The sequence below is a fragment of the Lepidochelys olivacea genome (genome assembly GCF_965140295.1).
Source record: "Lepidochelys olivacea isolate rLepOli2 genome assembly, chromosome: 1".
Classification (NCBI taxonomy): domain Eukaryota; kingdom Metazoa; phylum Chordata; order Testudines; family Cheloniidae; genus Lepidochelys; species Lepidochelys olivacea.
In genome coordinates this window covers 122,285,887-122,301,888 of record NC_140411.1, presented here as the reverse complement: position 1 = coordinate 122,301,888, position 16,002 = coordinate 122,285,887, and the positions used below count along the sequence as shown (strand labels likewise).

Sequence of the window (16,002 nt, the reverse complement as noted above, 5' to 3'; positions counted from 1 at the left end):
GTATAGCACCCAAGTAATACAGTAAGTTTTTTAAAAATACAAAATACTTACTTAAGTTACTTTGAAACGTCTGCAATACAATTTGGGCAGGGACCATGTTTTCATTGTGAGTTCAGTGTCTAGCAGAGTGGGGCTTCCTAGGCACTACTGTGATACAAATAATAAGTAATAGGTTGATGGAAATAAGTGAAGTACAGAAATCCACCAAGATATACGGTAAAGTATAAATGAAATCTAATAAGAAAATAAGACTGCCAGGGAGTAAGGGCCTGCAGCTGAGAACAGTCCTTATACCGGAAACGGTCTCCAGGAGCAAGACAGCAAGAGAGTACCTTAGTTGTCATAGAATCATAGAATATCAGGGTTGGAAGGGACCCCAGAAGGTCATCTAGTCCAACCCCCTGCTCAAAGCAGGACCAATTCCCAGTTAAATCATCCCAGCCAGGGCTTTGTCAAGCCTGACCTTAAAAACCTCTAAGGAAGGAGATTCTACCACCTCCCTAGGTAACGCATTCCAGTGTTTCACCACCCTCTTAGTGAAAAAGTTTTTCCTAATATCCAATCTAAACCTCCCCCACTGCAACTTGAGACCATTACTCCTCGTTCTGTCATCTGCTACCATTGAGAACAGTCTAGAGCCATCCTCTTTGGAACCCCCTTTCAGGTAGTTGAAAGCAGCTATCAAATCCCCCCTCATTCTTCTCTTCTGCAGGCTAAACAATCCCAGCTCCCTCAGCCTCTCCTCATAACTCATGTGTTCCAGTCCCCTAATCATTTTTGTTGCCCTTCGCTGGACTCTCTCCAATTTATCCACATCCTTCTTGAAGTGTGGGGCCCAAAACTGGACACAGTACTCCAGATGAGGCCTCACCAATGTCGAATAGAGGGGAACGATCACGTCCCTTGATCTGCTCGCTATGCCCCTACTTATACATCCCAAAATGCCATTGGCCTTCTTGGCAACAAGGGCACACTGCTGACTCATATCCAGCTTCTCGTCCACTGTCACCCCTAGGTCCTTTTCTGCAGAACTGCTGCCTAGCCATTCGGTCCCTAGTCTGTAGCTGTGCATTGGGTTCTTCCGTCCTAAGTGCAGGACCCTGCACTTACCCTTATTGAACCTCATCAGATTCCTTTTGGCCCAATCTTCCAATTGGTCTAGGTCCTTCTGTATCCTATCCCTCCCCTCCAGCGTATCTACCACTCCTCCCAGTTTAGTATCATCCGCAAATTTGCTGAGAGTGCAATCCACACCATCCTCCAGATCATTTATGAAGATATTGAATAAAACCGGCCCCAGGACCGACCCTTGGGGCACTCCACTTGATACCGGCTGCCAACTAGACATGGAGCCATTGATCACTACCCGTTGAGCCCGACAATTTAGCCAGCTTTCTACCCACCTTATAGTGCATTCATCCAGCCCATACTTCCTTAACTTGCTGACAAGAATACTATGGGAGACCGTGTCAAAAGCTTTGCTAAAGTCAAGAAACAATACATCCGCTGCTTTCCCTTCATCCACAGAACCAGTAATCTCATCATAAAAGGCGATTAGATTAGTCAGGCATGACCTTCCCTTGGTGAATCCATGCTGGCTGTTCCTGATCACTTTCCTCTCATGCAAGTGCTTCAGGATTGATTCTTTGAGGACCTGCTCCATGATTTTTCCAGGGACTGAGGTGAGGCTGACTGGCCTGTAGTTCCCAGGATCTTTCTTCTTCCCTTTTTTAAAGATTGGCACTACATTAGCCTTTTTCCAGTCATCCGGGACTTCCCCGGTTCGCCACGAGTTTTCAAAGATAATGGCCAGTGGCTCTGCAATCACAGCCGCCAATTCCTTCGGCACTCTCGGATGCAACTCGTCCGGCCCCATGGACTTGTGCACGTCCAGCTTTTCTAAATAGTCCCTAACCGCCTCTATCTCCACAGAGGGCTGGCCATCTCTTCCGCATTTTGTGATGCCCAGCGCAGCAGTCTGGGAGCTGACCTTGTTAGTGAAAACAGAGGCAAAAAAAGCATTGAGTACATTAGCTTTTTCCACATCCTCTGTCACTAGGTTGCCTCCCTCATTCAGTAAGGGGCCCACACATTCCTTGGCTTTCTTCTTGTTGCCAACATACCTGAAGAAACCCTTCTTGTTACTCTTGACATCTCTGGCTAGCTGCAGCTCCAGGTGCGATTTGGCTCTCCTGATGACATTCCTACATGCCCGAGCAATATTTTTATACTCTTCCCTGGTCATATGTCCAACCTTCCACTTCTTGTAAGCTTCTTTTTTATGTTTAAGATCCGCTAGGATTTCACCATTAAGCCAAGCTGGTCGCCTGCCATATTTACTATTCTTTCGACTCATCGGGATGGTTTGTCCCTGTAACCTCAACAGGGATTCCTTGAAATACAGCCAGCTCTCCTGGACTCCTTTCCCCTTCAAGTTAGTCCCCCAGGGGATCCTGGCCATCCGTTCCCTGAGGGAGTCAAAGTCTGCTTTCCTGAAGTCCAGGGTCCGTATCCTGCTGCTTACCTTTGTTCCCTGCGTCAGGATCCTGAACTCAACCAACTCATGGTCACTGCCTCCCAGATTCCCATCCACTTTTGCTTCCCCCACTAATTCTACCCAGTTTGTGAGCAGCAGGTCAAGAAAAGCACCCCCCCTAGTTGGCTCCTCTTGCACTTGCGCCAGGAAATTGTCCCCTACGTTTTCCAAAAACTTCCTGGATTGTCTATGCACCGCTGTATTGCTCTCCCAGCAGATATCAGGAAAATTAAAGTCACCCATGAGAATCAGGGCATGCGATCTAGTAGCTTCCGTGAGCTGCCGGAAGAAAGCCTCATCCACCTCATCCCCCTGGTCCGGTGGTCTATAGCAGACTCCCACCACTACATCACTCTTGTTGCACACACTTCTAAACTTAATCCAGAGACACTCAGGTTTTTCTGCAGTTTCGTACCGGAGCTCTGAGCAGTCATACTGCTCCCTTACATACAGTGCTACTCCCCCACCTTTTCTGCCCTGCCTGTCCTTCCTGAACAGTTTATATCCATCCATGACAGTACTCCAGTCATATGAGTTATCCCACCAAGTCTCTGTTATTCCGATCATGTCATAGTTCCTTGACATCACCAGGACCTCCAGTTCTCCCTGCTTGTTTCCAAGGCTTTGTGCATTTGTATATAAGCACTTGAGATAACCTGTTGATCGCCCCTCATTGCCAGTATGAGGCAGGAGCCCTCCCCTCACAGACATTCCTGCCTGTGCTTCCTCCCGGTATCCCGCTTTCCCACTTACCTCAGGGCTTTGGTCTCCTTCCCCCGGTGAACCTAGTTTAAAGCCCTCCTCACTAGGTTAGCCAGCCTGCTGGCAAAGATGCTCTTCCCTCTCTTCGTAAAATGGAGCCCGTCTCTGCCTAGCACTCCTCCTTCATGGAACACCATCCCATGGTCAAAGAAACCAAAGCCTTCTCTCCGACACCACCTGCCTAGCCATTCGTTGACTTCCACGATTCGACGCTCCCTACCTAGGCCTTTTCCTTCCACGGGGAGGATGGACGAGAACACCACTTGCGCCTCCAACTCCTTTATTCTTCTTCCTAGAGCCACATAGTCCGCAGTGATCCGCTCAAGGTCATTCTTGGCAGTATCATTGGTGCCCACGTGGAGAAGCAGGAAGGGGTAGCGATCCGAGGGCTTGATGAGTCTCGGCAGTCTCTCCGTCACATCACGAATCTTAGCCCCTGGCAAGCAGCAGACTTCTCGGTTTTCCCGGTCAGGGCGGCAGATAGATGACTCAGTCCCCCGGAGGAGAGAGTCCCCGACCACCACCACCCGCCTTCTCCTCTTGGGGGTGGTGGTCGTGGAACCCCCAACCTCAGGACAGCGCATCTCATGCCTTCCAACCAGCGGAGTCTCCTTCTGCTTTCTCGCCCCAGACATATCATCTGGTCCACTCTCCGCAACGATACCTGTGGAGAGAACATGAAAGCGGTTAGTTACCTGTGTCTGTGTTACTGGAACCCGGACATTCCGCTTACCTCATGATGGAGCATGAGTGAAGAAACTACCTCTCAGTTAGGCAGGCTACCAGAAATTCTCTGCTTCAAAGAGTCCACTTTCAGTTACATGTGGAATGACTATAGGTAGCCATATAATATAGCTATTAAAAGTATAGAGGTGTTATTCTGGTAAAGACTTAGAAATAACTAAGGCTCAAGCAACTATATTAAGATCCACTTCAGAGTGGAAAGGTCATACAGAGCATCTTAAGGTATGGCTACATTGCTATAAAAACCTGCAGCACTTAGTCTCAGAGCTGAGGTCAGCTGACTCAGGCTCACGAGGATCAGGCTGTGGGGCTATAAAATTGTATTAATGTAAAACATCCAACTTTTCTATTGGAAAAGATCAAACAATCTCTGCCCATTCCTCTTGATGCTGCAGTTCTCCCAGTCAGGTTCGCTTGTGTCTTGTTTGGACTGAGTTTTAGTCAGTGGCTTTCATGCAGGTTCTGATTTCAGTCAGATGCTAGGAGACGGACACTCCACAGATCTGGGTTTGACAAAAAGGAGGCAAAGTTAGTTATCATCTACACTGAATTAAGCTGCAATCCATTATGCCTTGTAATCCTCTCCACTGGCTTTTCCTTCATATTGAATATGAGGGGTAATGAGAATGATCCCTATGCTCTGTGTAAGAAAATTTAGGGGTGGAAGAGCAAGCTTTATCCCCAGAGGAGACATTAAAGCATAGTTAATAGTAGCAAAAGTTGCTTACAGAATAAAAATCAGTATGGAAACATTTGGTTTATCTTTAGCTATATGTGTACAATGCAAGTACATTAAACGCAGAATTAAAGCTATATAAAACAGTATTATAAAATTATTAAAATCAGTTGTAAATACATTAAAAAAAAATTAGAGCAACTGGATGGGCTGACAGTTTTTTTTCCTTAAGTTTTCTGTAATGTGGCACATCACTGTGGTACATAAGGGCTGATACTTGTATTTGCAGTAGAGTGATTTGGCAGTACATATTTATTTCTTATATTTCATTTGCTTTATCATTTTTTATAGTTTTAGGTGAGCTTGCACACTATTCAAATATAAACTATTTTTGTAACTAAAAATTCACTTGTGTGTTTCATGTTAAAACTTTTCTTCAAAAAAAAAATCTCAGTTACTCAGGAACATTGTAATGAGAATTAGCTAAGCATTTAGGACTAAATCATATGGCTGCTAGGCTATATAATGCAATCACAGAGTCATCTTCTCATCTGGAAAAGGCTGATTCTCACCCTCCCAGGAGCAGCTGTGAGAGTTGATAATTCTCATAGCTGACACAATGATTTTGGTACTGGAGAATGATTTTAGCTGAGGCAGTTTCTCCCTTACTCCCACTGGGGTGGAAGTGACCTGAATGGGCTGGGCTGGCTTCACTATAACTAAGAAGAGGGTGATGACATGTGGGGGGCATGCTGGGAATGTTCACCTTCCAAAACATCAATCTATTTAAGCTGGGAAGGAAGGGCAGAAAAATACATGTAACCCCCCCCCCCCCCGCCCCTCCCACACACACCGCCCCAGTCTCTCACCACCAACAGCTCTGCGGGATTACAGCAAGCCTAGGGCTGCAGCATTGTGGACACAGCATTGTGAGGGAGAGGTGACTAGAATCTATTCTCAGCTACTTCAGGTGTTGGGTGCTTCACACTTTGTTTCTGTTGAACTTTTCTGTCTCTCTCGCCACACAAGGCTCAACCATGTACAAGATCAGTCCATTTGGCACAGAGCTGTTTTTGTGGTGATAAAGGAACTTCAGTGCAACTTACTAATACAGAACTTGCTGTGACGATTTGGCCCATAGTTGACTGTGAAACCTGGAAGGGAAAATGACCAACAAAAATCTCTTATACTTTCCTATCCTATGAGCTTTGAAAACATTGCCTTTCTCACTAGAGAATCGTTCCTGTCTTAATCTTATTCTCAGCCTTTGTCATTACATATTTACATAAGCCATGTTTTCCCCCAGAGTTTAACTAAACTAATAAAAATGAATAAGCAAGTCATATTTCATTTGCTTGTTTATACTGTTTAAAGGTAATATAAACATTATAGACCTAGCAATATAGATAACATTTCCTTTTCTGATTTTCCTCTCCAGCATGTTTTAGTCTCTTAGAATAAAGAATGATTCTTAACATTTCTTTTCTGCATCTTGCAGATCACCAGGAGAACCTCACTCTGAAAACATTGAAACTAGCCGAATGTAAGTATAGTAAGCAATAATTAGATGGGTTTTGTGTATTATGTTTAACGCTCCTCTGAGCTAAATGCAACAGCAGCTTTTTGCAAAAATAAATAAACCTTTAAGTGTACATTTAAAACAAACAAGAAAATCATTTGGCTGTCTCCTTGCAAAACCTGTGCACTGTTGTTGTAGGTGAGTTGGTCCCAGGATATTAGAGAGACAAAATGAGTGAGGTAATATCTTTACCTCTGTGTAGCTCAAAAGCTTCTCTCTCTCACCAGCAGAAGTTGGTCCAATAAAAAATACTTGTCCCACCTTGTCTCTGCAAGACCTATGTCCAATTTAGTATTTTTCTCCAAAAGAGTAGTATTTGGTTCTTAGTCTAGAAATATAATTCTCACTGAAATAACATTTTTTTAGAAGTTTCATTTCGTACCAGCCAGCAGATGGTAGCATAATACAGTATCTGAAACTTACAACCCTGCGTTTAGACCTAATAGCATGTCAAATTGTACTCCTGAAGAAGAGCTCTATTGAGCTCAAAAGTTTCTCCTTCACCCAACAGGTGGTCCCATAAAAGGTGTTCTCTCACCCACTATGTTTCTCTAAATTATACTTAAGGCCCTACCAAATTCACAGCCATGAAAAACGTGTCACTGACTGTGAAATCTGGTCTTTTGGGTGTTTTTACCCTATACTATATAGATTTCACTGGAAGATACCAGTGTTCCTCAGATTGGAGGGCCTGACCCAAAAGGGAGTTGCACGGGGGTCACAAGGTTATTTTAAGGGGGGGAGGTTGCAATATTGCTACCCTTATTTCTGCACTGCCTTCAGAGTTGGGCAGCCGAAGAGAAGCGGCTGTTGGCCAGGGGCCAAGCTGTGAAGGCAGTAACCCACCAGCAGCAGCACAGAAGTAAGGGTGGCAATACCATAGCATGCCATCCTTCCTTCTGCACTGCTGCTGATGGTGACTCTGCCTTCAGAGCTGGGCTCCTGGCCAGCAGCTGCCGCTCAGCAACCACCCAGCTCTGAAGGCAGCACCACTGCCAGCAACAGTGCAGAAGTAACAATAGCAGTACCACAACCCCCCTCCCCGCCCATAACCTAGCTGCCCCTCCCCCACCAGCAACAGTGCAGAAATAACAGTAGCAGTACCACAACCCTCCTTCCTGCCAATAACCTTCCCCCTCTCCGCCCCCCCCCCCCCGCAACTCCTTTTGGGGTCAGGACCCCTACCGTTACAATGCTGTGAAATTTCAGATTTAAATAGCTGAAGTCATGAAATTTATGATTTTTTAAATCCTATAACCATGAAACTGACCAAAATGGACCATGAATTTGGTAGGGCCCTAATTATACTCCTAGAGTTTTAACATCTCATAGCACACATTTGAAAACAACTTGATTAGTCAGATACTTAGCAAAATAGAAAACATCAGGTTTTGTATATTGTTGGAAGTGGGTTGCAGAATAGAGAGAACGATCCTTGACCTGGTATGGAAACTTGTATAATGTAGTTTGTGCTTGTTTTCCATATTGATTATTGCAACTTGCAAGTTAGCTAATTTCCAAAGCAGCATTATAATTATAATTAGATGTGTTCCCTGTTTATAAGAGCTGAGTAGAATCCAGGGCTGCTGACTTTATTGGCCCTGATTATTTTCAGGTTAACTGGAAGCGTGCTCAAGTTATGCAGAAATGCTCATTCATACTTCAAAACGAAAAAGAGATTTGAAAAAAGGCTATAAAACTACTGAGAAGGAAATAAATTCTTTTGGACCTTCCTTTTCTACAGGTCAGCAAGGCACTTCTCAGCAAGGTTTCTTTAAATTCTCCTACAGTTGGGAAGAAAAACTCCAGAATACAAAAAGAAACACACAAATATTGTAGATATAAGAGCCTAACTGACATATGAAGAGAGATGGTCCAAAAGAAGTTAATAGAGGAAGGATGACTCAGTGTTAGGGCAATAGTCTAGGAGTTAGGTTTAAATTCAGTTCCTTCTCTGCCACAGACTTCCTATGTCATGTTGGACAGTCCCTCTGCTTCATATTGTCAGGATAAATGCATTCAAGACTGCAAGATGCTCAGCTGCTGTAAAATACCTATCAAGCGTAGGAGGAGAAATGAGTCAAAATTGTTTTCCTTTCAACAGTTTGACAGCCCCATTTTTGTTTTTTTCTGTGATTTTTTTTCTTTTAGAATTTGGAGCTGAAAGGAATGAGAATCTGAGGGTGCCATGTTTGTTTTACACACAGACTGAAAAAATTTTGTTACATGAGTTAATGAGACAGTGATTGGAATCACTCTGATTATTCAGATCCCTGCACTTCGGCTAAAAATGATTGTTAGACACTCAGATTTTGAGGATCTGCATATTTTTGAGCAATAAGTATACAATGAATATGGATATTACACTTGCAGAAATGAAGAACCTGGAACTGCATAACTGAATAACCATATGGTTATTCATCACCGACTGCAGAATTTCTGCAGTCTGCCAGACACAGTTGCTCTTAATACACAAAATGGTACATTTTGTTTTAGTTATGCAGTTCCTGGCACTCTGATTCTGGATGTCTGATCTGCATAATCATTGTACGGTTAGAACAATAACTACAGTGTTCAATCCATGTACTCCAGCTAGTAAAGTCTGTCAGCCAGTTAGAATGCAGAGATTGTCATAATCACTTTTCAGTTTTGCTAACTGCACTGTGAATATGCAGATTGATTTACTTTAGTTTACTGTGATTTCTCTACTCAGATCCTAGACTGTTAAAGCTATGTGCCAGCATCATGGATAGCCAAATGCTTTTAATTCACTTCAGCTAAACCAGGAAAATGTACATTTTATATGTTTGATATTTTCGCCTCTTCATGTGACTGCCAAACATCAAGAATTGACATTTAAAAAAAAAAAAACGAAACATTTTTGTGTCTCTTCCCTTGCATTTCCTCCTCCCTTTTCTCCAGTGAAACAGGGCTCTTGTCCCCATAATAACTTTTATTTATCCAAATGTTTCGGTTTCATTGGATTCCCACTTCTAGCTCCATACTTCATTGACTCATATTTGTCAAGTTTTTGTCATAAATGTGCTTTTCACAGACCTCATTCAAGTGCCTGGTTTGTCCCTGCTATCTTAGCTGAGTTGCCTCATCCTTTCCGCCCCCTTACTAGATTCACACAATATCCCTTTCTAATTTCCTCCTTTGATTAGTCTCACTTTCAAAGCTTGTTCCAGCTTAATTTGTGGGGGGGGGGGTTTCCATTGATGCAGCAAGATCTTATTGCCTGCCTCATCAATATCTCCAGGCTGTTGTCCTGATTCTCACACTACATCAGATCTCCACTGATGCCTCTCGCCATCTTTCAAGACAGGTGTCCGGGTGTGTTGATGAGACATTTCATTTCTGTGCCCCCCCCCCCCCCCCGCTTATTCTTTTCAGTGTCAAGACTTTGAAACGCTAGGGGTTTTGAGCCCTCCTGTTTCCATCACTACTTTTCTTGTGGTTGTGCTTATTGCATAGTCATCTCTTTGATGCTGCATTTCTGTCATATTATCACTTGCGAAAGAAGGGAGGGAGGAAGACTCCAGCAGCTTCCAAAAATACCCCCAAGTATATGTCCCTTACAGAGAGGCATGACTAGTACTTGTCTGGTCAAGGACTGGGTGGGCTTACATCGTATCATCTGCTTTCAGATGTCGCCGTGTGCCTTCAATCCTGAGAGTGGCCAATAGCCACCCCAGTCTCTTCCAAAAATGCAAGTAAATCCAACACATAGCTCAACACTCTGGCCACGGCCTCTGAATCAAACACCCATATTTAATGCAAAGACTCTGCATTGGCATCAGTTCCTTCTTTGCAGGTCTAAAGAGGGGCTATATCTACAGCAATACTTCCACATCAGAGTCCTGCGTTTCACTGTCACCAGGCTGTACTAGAAATTCCACACAGCGCCCAGGCAACACATGCATTCAAAGAAAATTAGTACATTGAGGGAGCCACTGATTTCTTTGAAATGTCATGCTCTGTTCATCAGGAAAGCACGATTCAGCTTCCCAACTCAGAGCCATTACGGCCCTTGATAACTGGTAGCAACTTTAGTAATCCTCCACTAAGAGTGCCTATTGTTCTCCATGCTACAGCCACAGAAGCTTGAAGGTTATGTCAAGACTCTCTTCAGGACTGAGCTGCTTCAGCTGCCAGCCTAAAATGTGTTTGTGCCTAGGTTACTTGCAAAGCCACCGCCTTTATGAAGCATTGTTACCCAAAGTTGTCATCTGAGCAGGAATCCGTTACTGGATTATGTGTGTTACAGAGCCTGTTCCCCATTTAAGGGTGCTTAAACTTTGTTCCCCCCTCCCTGCAGTAGGTATTTTTTGTTTGGAAATATCTCTTTCCTCTCATTCTGGGACTGTCTCTGGCATTTAACCCTCAATTTCTCATTGTTGGAAGGTACCTTCCTTCCCTATTTTAAATCCATTGTTTCTGTTTTCATATTTCCATATTAGTCCTTGTTTTAGTTTGGAGACAGTCCTCAAGCCTTTGGGTTTCCAAGAGGGAGAGTTTAGTGGGATGAACATCTTTTGGAGAAAGCAAATTACTTACCTGCAGTTCTTGTTCTTTGAAAATGTATTGCATAATTTAACATCTTGCTGTGAAGTTGCAAGAATAAATTTACAGTGGAAAACGTCAAGTTTAAAATACAGGTGTACAAAAATAAATATGAATATACCTGGAACACCGTATGAAATATGCACATGAATATAAAGCAAATTTACAATATATCATTGGTTTATCACTTACCAGTCCTGCTCCATATAGACTCTGGAGGGTTATGTAATTTATTATAGGTCAGTCTTTCTTTGTGTTTTTTTAAGTGTTTTTTTTTATTTAGGAGTTTCTGCCTCCTGCTTTCAAAAAGATCTTACTTTAGGACTATTAAAACCTGGCCCAGTATCCTCTCTGTATGGACACCAGTCTGTTGCAAATGTACCCAACTGCTGGGTCCCACATGCATCTTATGTCCCCTGGGTCTTGGCAGAGTCTAGTCACTGTTTTAGCTCTGGATCTGACAAGCATACTTCGAGACCTCTTGTCAGAGTCCTTCATTGGCATGGGAGACTCTTTTATACAGACTCCCCAGACCTTGAAACCTGTGCTTTATATCTCCATAGCACCCAGTTGCTTACATATGCTTTCCAAAGCTCTACCTAGGCTGTGGACAACTGGGCTTCTGCTTTAACTAACCCCTTTAGGGACAATATAGCAGGAAAGCAAGGATTGTAGGCTTAGCAAAGGTATTTCTTTAGCACAGAAACTCTACTCTTTAAAGTACTAAAGTTACAGATTTCTGAAAACAACAAAAAGTACCAAGGCACACCCTCCCCATGTCTGAGCTTTCCCTTTCGTGAGTCAGAGGTTGGTCACTGCTCAGGCTGAACAGAGCCCCTCTTGCCCTCTCTTCGGCAAGTCCTTATAGGTGGCGATGGTTGCTCCCACTACCTCTGGCCTTAAATAGCCTGTCTTCTTGCCATGTACTCTACTGGAACTCTCCAACCCTCTGCCTCAATTGTGTATGCATCCCCTGTGGGCGCCCTCTGTGAAAAAACATTGTTCCATGAGAGTTGCCAGCAGCTTAGAGACCATCAAATCCAGTAGCTTGATGACTTTTCAGTGATAGTCTTTCAATGAGGTGGTGCAAACATCTCCTGGGCAGGGCTACTTTTTGGAATGCAATTCAGTAGACTTGCCTTGGGTAAGTGTAGAATACAAGTTAAACGCATAATACGAAATAGAGTCTATAATTTGATACAAATATATCCCACTTCGTCACAAGGACATAAGGGGCAATTTAGGCAGTTGGCTGAGGTGTTCAAAAAGAGCACCTATACATGTTTTGGAGGCACGCAACATCTGTGCAGTTTCCCATGTGGCCTAGTGCTGCTGTAAGCTGACCTGGACATAATTCAATAGGATATATATTTTTAGAAAATAAGAATCACAGAAAAATTAGTCGTATATTTGTCTACATTATTTGTTTGCTTCAGGAGAATTCTAACCACCACCAACCCAATTCAGTTTTGAAACACCACATGAAAAACGTTTCTGAATTTACACTGGGGACAAGACTTTTTAACCTGGGAAAAAATCATGGAGGGTGAGGGATAGAGAGGATATAATACTTAATATTTTATATATTTGGTATCAAGACAATATACAGACTGACTAATCCTCACAAGCCCGTGAAGTTAATATGTAAAAGGGGATAATATTCACCTGTGGAGACAAAGTTGATGGTGATTTGATCAAGGCCACACAGCTAGTGGGGAACTCAGGATTGGAGCTCAGGACTTTCCCGATTCTGTCTTGTGCTCATTCCTGCACACTTCACTAACTGAAGAGGGTGAGGAGGAAGAAAACAGAGGAAATGCTTGAAATTTTTTTAAATAACTGAACAGACCTTTCAGCAGTTTGAAGTCTATTTTGATTTTGTAATCTCTCAAAGTATCAATAAAAGTAAAAAAACTTCAGTATAATAACTTGAGGGTGCTTCATTTTCACTTAGTAATAAACTGAATCTTAGACAAATAAAAACTTCACCCTTCAACTGAGTTTATTCAGCGCAGTATACAAGCTATTACTTCAGAAACAAAAAGCATCCTCGGGTTAGTTTATTAAAGCTGCATTTTCTTGCATGGCCTTTTCAGAAATGACTGATCTGAGAACTAAGGCACAGCCTTTTTTAAAGGTGGTACAGTCTATTTATACCTCCTACAATCCTGACTACTTTACTCATGATCAATACAATCATTGTCTAGAAACTACATCTCCTATAATTTTTCACCTTATAAGCCATTAAGCGTATAAAATGCAAGAATTTGTAGGATTCAGTATTTCTGAAACTGACGAGGGATAACTGATACACAAATGCGATTTGGGATGAGCGGTGGTTTGGCTATATGGGGGTGTTAATGTAAATAATACGAATATGGAATTTGCTTCTGCATCCATTCTAGTTCTGTCATCATTATGCTAGCCAATTGGAGCAGGCAGACTGGAGACCAATGGCCATTAAGAACGTACCCAAAGTTTGTAAATTAAAACTCTAAAAGGGCAGGTTTCAGAGTGGTAGCCATGTTAGTTTGTATCAGAAAAAATGAGGAGTCCTTGTGGCACTTTAGAGACTAACAGATTTATTTGGGAATTTATTTGAGCTTATGCCGAAATAAATTTGTTAGTCTCTAAGGTGCTACAAGGACTCCTCGTTTTTTCTAAAAAGGCAGTAGCTGTGCTCCCAAATTGGCCTGTGCCCTTGTTGGCCCATGTTGTCTTGTGACTTTCACTATATTTCCATAGCATCATAAAATAAGGCATGAAGGGAGCATCAGATCATGCAGTCTGACCACCTGTATATCACAGGCCACCAGCACCATTCAAAATCCACATATTAATCCAACAACCAATATTAGACCAAAGTATTACAGCTCACAGGGAGACTAAACTGCTATATGCCACAAGCAGAGAATAGCTGGACCAAGTTGCACCAATACCTGAGGCCCCTGCAATGTTACAGAATTGAGATGTGTCCAGATGATCTAGGCAAGTGGCATGCAGCCTATGCAGAAAAGGAAGTTGAAAAAAGCCCTGAGTTTGGGGGGAAATGCCTTCCCAACCTCATCTATGGCAGTCAGTTACACCCTGAGCATATGAGCAGAACCAGCCATCCAAGCACCTGAGAGAGAGAGAGAATACTCAGAGGATCAGCCCACCCGTCCATTGTCCAACTCCAGCTGCGGCCATCCTTGATGCTTCAGAGGAAGGAGACCAAAAAAAAAAAAATACATAGAGAGGGGGGAAAAAATCCCTTTGTGACTGGCTGACACCCTGAAGCATGAGATTTAGGAACACAAGACATAAACCGGAAGGCCCCCATAGGGCTGCTGAGCCCAAACCTCTATCGTCACAACCAACTCTTTCATATACTTCCATCCATAAATTTGTCCAGCTCTCTCTCAAAACTAATTACGTATTTGCTCCCACAACTCCTATTGGGAGGCTAACCTGTTCTTCCAGTCTCCTCTCATAAGATAGGCCCTCTATTCCCCTGATCATCCTAGTAGCTATTCTCTCCGCATGTTCCAGTTTGAATTAATTTTTCTTTAATATGGGTGACCAGAATTTTACACAGTATTACAAATGAGGCCTTACCAGTGCCTTGTACAATGGCATTAATACTTCTCTATCTCTACTGTAAATGCATAGCCTGATGCATCCTTGCATCACATTTGCCTTTTTTGCAGCTGCATCATACTGAAGAGCTAGTCATCTTGTGATCAACCAGCACATGCAGGTCTCTCATCTTGTGTCACTTCCAGCAAATGAGCCCTTAGCTTATAGCAGAAATTTTTATTATTTGACCCTAAGTACGTTGCCTTGCCCTTTGTACTGTTAAATTTCATCCCATTTCTGTTACTTCAAGATCACGTACTTTTTCCTACATAATCTTCTGATTCTCCTCTGTATTAACAATACCTTCCAACTTTGCATCATTAGTATGGCTGTCGATTTATTCCAGTTAACTCCCACGATTAACTCAAAAAAAAAATTAATCATGATTAATCGCAGTTTTAAACACTTTGTTAAACAATAGATTACCAATTGAAAGTTATTAAATATTTTTGGATGTTTCTACATTTTAATATACATTGATTTCAATTACAACACAGAATACAAAGTGTACAGTGCTTATTTTATATTTTTATTACAAATATTTGCACTGTAAAAATGATGAAAGAAATACTATTTTCGATTCACCTCATACAAGTATTGGAGTCAGAGTAACAGCCGTGTTAATCTGTATTTGCAAAAAGAAAAGGAGTACTTGCAGCACCTTAGAGACTAATCAATTTATTTGAGCATAAGCTTTCGTGAGCTACAGCTCACTTCATCGGATGCATACTGTGGAAAGTGTAGAAGATCTTTTTATACACACAAAGCATGAAAAAATACCTCCCCCCACCCCACTCTCCTGCTGGTAATAGCTTATCTAAAGTGATCATTCTCCTTACAATGTGTACAATGTTTCATACACATTGTAAGGAGAGTGATCACTTTAGATGAGCTATTACCAGCAGGAGAGTGGGGTGGGGGGAGGTATTTTTTCATGCTTTGTGTGTATAAAAAGATCTTCTACACTTCCCACAGTATGCATCCGATGAAGTGAGCTGTAGCTCACGAAAGCTTATGCTCAAATAAATTGGTTAGTCTCTAAGGTGCTGCAAGTACTTCTTTTCTTTTTAAGTATTGGAGTGCAATCTCTTTATCATGAAAGTGAAACTTTAAAATGGTAGATTTTTTTTGGTTACATAACTGCACCCAAAAACAAAACAGTGTAAAACTTTAGAGTCTACATGTCCACTCAGTCCTACTTCTTGTTCAGCCAATTGCTAAGACTAACGATTTTGTTTACATTTACGGGAGCTAATGCTGCCTGCTTCTTATTTACAGTGTCACCTGAAAGTGAGAACAGGCATTCAACTGCATGGCACTTTTGTAGCTAGCATTGCAAGGTATTTACGTGCCAAATGTACTAAACATTCGTATGCCCCTTCATGCTTCAGCCACCATTCCATGCTGATGACACTAGTTAAAAAAATAATGCGGTAATTAAATTTGTGATTGAACTTCTTGGAGAACTGTATGTCTCTGGCTCTGTTTTACCCGCATTCTGCCATATATTTCATGTTGTAC

The 16,002-nt window shown here is 42.4% G+C and overlaps 1 protein-coding gene across 4 annotated transcripts in view; it reads left to right on the top strand.

Annotated features, from left to right (window-relative positions):
* The window catches only part of UBE3A (ubiquitin protein ligase E3A), a 98,136-nt gene that overhangs the window by 35,386 nt on the left and 46,748 nt on the right, over positions 1 to 16,002 (top strand). For all 4 annotated transcript variants that reach the window (XM_084628512.1, XM_084628510.1, XM_084628511.1 and 1 more), the window contains one exon: positions 6,217 to 6,261. In XM_084628512.1, the coding sequence (XP_084484638.1) occupies positions 6,217 to 6,261 (45 nt within the window). The remainder of the gene's footprint in view (positions 1 to 6,216; positions 6,262 to 16,002) is intronic.